The sequence below is a fragment of the Chenopodium album genome, chromosome 1 (assembly GCF_948465745.1).
Source record: "Chenopodium album chromosome 1, dcCheAlbu1.1, whole genome shotgun sequence".
NCBI classification, from domain to species: Eukaryota; Viridiplantae; Streptophyta; class Magnoliopsida; order Caryophyllales; family Amaranthaceae; genus Chenopodium; species Chenopodium album.
The window spans coordinates 3,600,886-3,607,699 of NC_137834.1; the positions used below are offsets into that span (position 1 = coordinate 3,600,886).

The window sequence follows — 6,814 nt, forward strand, 5'->3', positions numbered from 1 at the left end:
AGTTATCTTATTCAACATTCCCATAACGTTCATCAACTTCTAATAATAATACTTGGTAAATGTAATGCTTCCTTATTTAATAAGTTCAAACAAAATAATGCAACCTTATAGTTATGGATCGAAAGATATGCCCAATCATCAATTCATCTCATCTAAAAAAAAATCATAAATTCATCATCTCTCCAACCCAAAACCATGTTTTATCCACTGTAACATGACTCGAGAATCTTACTCTATAGTCCTTGTTAATCCTGACGTGTCGGTCGACCATGTCAAAATTTTATCCATGTCTACCCCACGCTCCTTTATCTATTTTTTTTTATTTTATTTTTTTTATTTTAATTTTCCTCCAAAAATTAAAATATTCTCCACTCCTATTTTTGAGGCTCTATAAATTCACACTCCAAATTTCTTCATTACATTCTGATTTCCTCCATATTTCCTATCCTCTACTCTAAAACACCATTTACTCAAATTATTTAAAAATTTCTCTGTTATCATTGTTTCCAACTTCCTTTTTATCAGGTATATATTTATCTCTCTCTTTTAATTAATTATTATTAATTTTTTTTTCTTCTAATTTTCCTGTATATATTTAGATGGGGTTTAAGGGTGCCTAAAATTTGATATTCTAATTATTGTGGGTGAATAACCAATGCCATTGATTTTCAAGATTGCATCTTTTTAATTTCTGATTATATTCATGTTAATTTATCGAACTGTCTGTCCGATACAAGAATTTGAATTCCTACTTAATGTTATTGAGTTTATAATTTCTCCAATATGTTAATTTTTAATTATAAACCCATTATTAATACAATAATACACCATTTTCTAGCTGAGTTGGTTGAGTTGTTTAGAAATGTATTAAAATCCTTTACCTTTTATGATTGGATAATGCCTCATTTGGGCAACTGTTTTGATCAATTTGAGGTCTTAATATGCATTTCATATTTTTATTTATTTTATTTTTTTAAAGGGAAATTTAGATTGTTTAGATTTTTTAAATCATTAATTTTATATGTACAATTTCTTATTAGTTTATGACTATTCATATTAGCCGATCCAAATATTTTGGAGTTAAGGCTTTCTTGTTGTTGCTGTTTTCAACTTCTCATGGCAGGACATTATATATGTTAAACAAAGAAAATAAAAAAAACAAGAAAAAAGGAAAGGGGATCTCAATTTTGTTGAGTTTTATTTAGTACAAAAGGAGAAACTTTAATTGACTAGTTCTTACAATTTTGATCTTTATGGTTTTTCAATGTTTGTTAGTGGGGTAGGTAGCTTATATTAGAATTTCATTTGAGATCTATGCTTGTAATTTACTTTACTGCCCCATGTGCTAGTTTTTTACTTTCTTGCATCAAATCTACCTACCACAACACCCTTAACATTGCATCCATGTTCTTATAATGCATATTGTATGGAGTAATGTGTATAAACGAGATTTCGTCATTGAATACCACCCCTAAAACTATACCAACTATGCTATTTGCACTCGTATATGTTCTGATTTGGTTATTGAGACTTTTGATTTAACCGGTAACCCTATATAGTTTATTTGGACAAACCATGACTCATTGGCTCTCATAAAGAGGTTTTAGCTCGAACTATATGGGCTACGTATAATACGAAGTATAAGTTTGGAATCACCTAACACGGAGTTAACGGTGGAAGGGGAGAAATGTAGTGCTCCTATGTGAGTCTAATTACAGCTTTCTCGTGAAGGGTTTTTAGGACATTTCAAACCTTGTTAGTTAAGACAAATAGGCTTTTTATCATGATTTGTCCATGTTTAACTCATTGCTGGTGAAATACTTAATTGGTTATCTTGTCAATTTTGACCTTGTATGGTTTTTTACAGTTGATCTTCCCTCATAATGGAAGTCGCTGCAGGATAATTCTGGCTACGTTTTATGGCATTGACTGGTATTATTTGCTTTGATTAATTGCTTATGACTCATTTTACCCCTGCCTTATGTCTTTCATGATTTTGGTTGGTTTCTAGACTATGTATGAAGAATTGAGAATACGGGAATTACTTTTTTGTCGAATATTAAAAATGATCACTTTTGTGTGTTAATAGTAATTTGAATGTAGTGTAGCATATGCTGTTATTTCATAACTGTTACTGAGTAGGTTGCAATTGTAACATATGATAGGTGATTGGGCAATGTGTGGAGGGAGAAACTACTCATTGACAATTGGTAGCACCTCTAATCTCTACGGAACAGCAACAAAAGATCTTAACAGTGAAGGTTTTGGCATGGCCAATGGGCTTGATTGGACAAAGCATATACCGTCTTCTGTACAGAAACCCTTATTGATTTCTTCATCTCCTTCTTTCATTCATTGGTCGCGTAAAATTCCTATATGTGATGGGTATCATGAGTTTCTCTAGCTGTTGTTGATAATTTTAGTTTATAACTGGAACTTAGATTTTGAGTGATAACTGGTTACTTTGTAAAAATCAGATAATAAGGTTAAATAGCTGGAACATGCCTGGTTTTATTAGTGAAAAGAAAAGATTAACAGAGTCAAACATGTGCTTTGCAAATCACTCAAAAGACGCTCGTGGGACTAGGCCTCGAGTTGTGGATGATTGCTATGTCCCCATTTTGCCGGGACTTCCTGATGATGTGGCGAAGTTATGCCTTGCACTCGTCCCTCGAAATTCCTTTCCCTCAATGGGTGCTGTGTCTAACCAATGGAGGTCATATATTCGAAGTAAGGAGTTCATTACCATCCGAAAGCAAGTAGGACTGCTGGAGGAGTGGCTCTATTTGTTGACCATTGACGAAGAGGGAAAAGAGAGCCAGTGGGAGGTATTGGATAGTGTCGGTAACAAACACCGAGTTCTTCCATCCATGCCTGGTGAATTTAAGATGGGATTTGGTGTCGTGGTTCATCATGGCAAGCTGCTAGTAATGGCTGGCTGTACAGTCTCTGAAGGGGTGGCATCTCCCACTGCTGAAGTTTACCAATATGATTCCAGTCTCAACAGGTACGTTTGTATCTTCTATGTTTGCCTGTGTGCTTATCCTCTCCTGCTGATTAACATTTGTTATTGAAATATTCGCCCTACTAATTCAGATAGATTAATTCCATCTTAAATTCCATCTTAGATTTAATATGCCTTAAAAACTAGTTACATATTTAAAGCATAGGTTCATCTTAGTGTTTACAGATTGTGTTAACAGATTTAATATGCCTTAAAAACTAGTTACATATTTAAAGCATAGGTTCATCTTAGTGTTTACAGATTGTGTTAACAGTCATGTGCAAATAAATAGTGAAGGGAAACTGGGAAAGAACTTTTAAGGTCGACTGGGGGAGGTAGCATATATAGAACTCATAATAAAAACAATAAAACATCTATAGATTTATGCAATCAACTTTAAAATATAAAATATCTCTTATGAATAAAACTTAATAGAACTACACATAGATGCAATTCGAAATATTGAATAATGTAACAAATTGAAATTTAATGGTGCATCGATATATTTAAAAAATTATTTGAGTAATAAACCTGTTAGCTACAAATATAAAAATAATCTAATTAGTGAAAATGATGGATGAGATCAACAGCCTTAGTAGCAAGCTAGCTGATCGAGTGGTGTGTCGTGTCTTGATGATATGGATGTCATCAACCCTTTTGAGCATGACATCTCTAGCATGTGATCTTTACAAATAATTTGTGCAGTGATTGATAGCATTAAGCACTGTCCTTATATTGTTCTCCATGCTTAGCCTCTTCGACTCTTTTTCTTGCTTATTACCGCTACTTAAGTCATTGCTTGCTTCCAATGCTTGGTTCAATCCCAAGACAGAATCAGCGATCACGCTACTGCATTCATTAAGGAAATTGATTTCATGGTTTTGAGTTTAGGTTGTTTAGCCTAGTGGGCAAGTTTGCTAGACACAGTTTGAACCTCAGTTATGAATTCATTAAGAGGAGGACAAACCCTCACTATTTGAATAGAATTAGGATTCTAGGTTGGCTAGAAGATAGAATTGTATTGCAAGCGGTATGAATCTATATTTCTAAAAACTAAAATATACAAGTGCATAAATATATCTAAGAATATTACGTATGTAAACAATTAAATTTAAAAGTCGAATCACCTATCTAATACATAAAACATTATAACACAATATTATACAAAGTATAAACCCGAGGCATCACCCGGGCCAAGTATGAGTTAACTCTGTGAAATATTATGATCTTGATGCTGATTTTTGTAAAGAAGTTGTTGCTTATCTCAAACTATTATGTGTGTTGTCTGCAATATATCTCATCTTATGTACTTTGAGTCTATCTTTAGTTAAATTAGTTCTGTAATGTCTATGATTTCAGCTGGAGCAAACTGTCAAGTATGAACGTTGCACGTTATGATTTTGCATGTGCTGAAGTTGGTGGGATGATTTATGCTGTGGGAGGCTATGGCATGGATGGTGAGTCTCTGTGCAGTGCTGAGGTATACAATCCTGATACTGACGAGTGGACTCTGATAGAGTCCCTTCGCCGCCCAAGGTGGGGCTGTTTTGCCTGTGGGTTTGAGGGCAAGCTGTATGTTATGGGCGGGAGGTCAAGTTTCACTATTGGACACTCAAAGTTTGTCGATGTGTACGACCCAGATAACCACACTTGGTGTGAGATGAAGAATGGTTGTGTTATGGTTACTGCCCATGCCGTGCTAGGAGAAAAGCTGTTTTGCATGGAATGGAAGAACCAAAGGAAATTAACTATATTCAACCCTAGAGACAATTCATGGAAGATGGTACCCGTGCCAGTAACTGGAAGCTTGAGTATTGGGTTTCGGTTTGGTATACTTGATGGTAAGCTTTTGCTCTTCTCGCTTAAGGATGAGCCTGGGTATCGGACTCTGCTGTATGATCCCGAGGCAGCCCCAGGCTTGGAGTGGAAGACCACCGATATCAAACCCTCAGGTGCATGCTTGTGTAGCGTGACTATGAGGGCATGAATATAGATGGCAGTTTGTCATTTGCTGCCTGACATGTATTTCCTTTTCATGTTGTATCTGTGTAACTTGTCTCATTGCACTTGTACAATTGTTCAAGTTGCTTTCGAGTTTGTATGTTCCTGATGTTTGACGTAGTCTACATGTATAACTTAACCCTTTCGATCTTTGCCGTGGAATTTAGATTTGGTGTGTTTTTTACTGTAAAATAGGCACTCACATGATTCAATAGCATATGTTGCAATTTCTTGTATTTCTTACTAAGATTGCGAGATATGGCAGTCATTTTTTTTTAGATATAACGATACCGTTCATATGTTGATGTGCAAATTGACAATATTGGTACTTAGCCTCGGAGTCATGGGGATGCATAGTCAGGAGTACATGATTTTGAGTTCAGTTTCACCCAAGGAATGAAGGTATGTGTGCATTATAGAAAAGGGGAAGAGGCTGGATTTGACTTTGAGCACTTGATCAGCCTTATGTTATGTGTCCATAAAAAATAATCAACCAAGCCCTCATTAAGCAGCCACTTGAAATTACAAGCCTGAGTCTTACTAATGATGCAATTATAACTCTATAAGTAAACTCCCCTAAAATTAATAATGTAAATGAATTAGTGAGTCGGTGACTATATTTGTAGAATACATCTATACTTAGTATTTAAAAAGACAAACCACAATTACCTATATGACACATGTCATCATAATTTACCCATATGCCACATAACACATCTATTAATATTTCCTCTTTGTAAAATGTTATTAAATGCTAAAGTCTTTGTGCATTTCTAACTTGCAATTTTGAGTAAGAAAATAAATGTTCCATTTTCACAATTAAAAAAAATAAAAAATAAATAAATAAAATAAAATTGTACTCCTCTCTATACCCCTTTTAATGTAAAAGTTAAAATAACAAATTATTTAATGTTAAAATCTTTATGTATTTCTAACTTGCAAATTATAAGTAAGAAAATTAAGCAAATTATAACAAAAAATCACAGACACATACAAGACAAATAAGCAACACATTTCAAGAAAAATAAAATGAGCTACAACCCGTCCGTTCGTTGAACGGGCCAAAATGCTAGTTACTTGTAAATTGGTAATAGCATGCTATAGACAATACATATTCAATTCATATTAAGCCGCAATTAAAATAAAAATTCTCGCAACAAATGTTTTTTGCATTTTAAGGGAACGAGTTTGGGACCACGATATTAAGATTCAACTATTTATGTACAATAATACAATGTTTTAAAGGCTCAAATTCAAAACTTATAATCTATTAACTATTACTAAAACAGAAGTTGCTGACGTCACTATTACCCACGTGTCGCTTTCTCAATAAAAAAATTCCCGCCTAAATGCAATGATGATGTCATTTTTTTAGTAGAGCTATCATATTTAACATTTTTGAAATTTAAATATTGAAAGCTTACATTACAACCAAAACCAATCAATTTATCATTGGAAATTGAAACAATTTTAAAAAGCACACTAATAAATGACCTCCTACATTGAACTATAAATTCGACAAAGTTGAACAGATACTATATCATAATTTTGATTAAAGTAAAAAATTTAAAAATTACAAAATACATGTAATTTTTATTTATATTCATGTATAATAGCGATTTATTTTTAAAGTGTATAAATTAAAAATATATAGGCTTTATATAAATTGTGCAACGCACGGGCTTTAACCTAATACTCTATACAAAACAACTGCTTTACTAATTGATTTAATCACTTGTTGGTTAACGAAAACCATTATACTCTGTATAAACATACTCCATACTTGATAAATTTACAAGATATTAAAAA

At 33.3% G+C, this 6,814-nt stretch overlaps 1 protein-coding gene across 2 annotated transcripts; it reads left to right on the forward strand.

Annotated features, from left to right (window-relative positions):
* The first annotated feature begins 371 nt into the window (after positions 1–371).
* On the forward strand, positions 372–5,252 carry LOC145640222 (F-box/kelch-repeat protein At1g67480-like). Of its 2 annotated transcripts, XM_081691525.1 has the most exons (4): positions 378–525; positions 1,868–1,932; positions 2,166–3,007; positions 4,364–5,252. In XM_081691525.1, the coding sequence occupies exons 3-4, from the start codon at positions 2,502–2,504 to the stop codon at positions 4,989–4,991; spliced, it is 1,134 nt and encodes a 377-aa protein (XP_081547651.1). In that variant the 5' UTR covers positions 378–525; positions 1,868–1,932; positions 2,166–2,501; the 3' UTR covers positions 4,992–5,252. The 2 variants fall into 2 exon arrangements, with proteins under 2 accessions (XP_081547657.1, XP_081547651.1); XM_081691531.1 differs by lacking the exon at positions 1,868–1,932 and having other exon boundaries at positions 372–525.
* Positions 5,253–6,814: the final 1,562 nt, after the last annotated feature.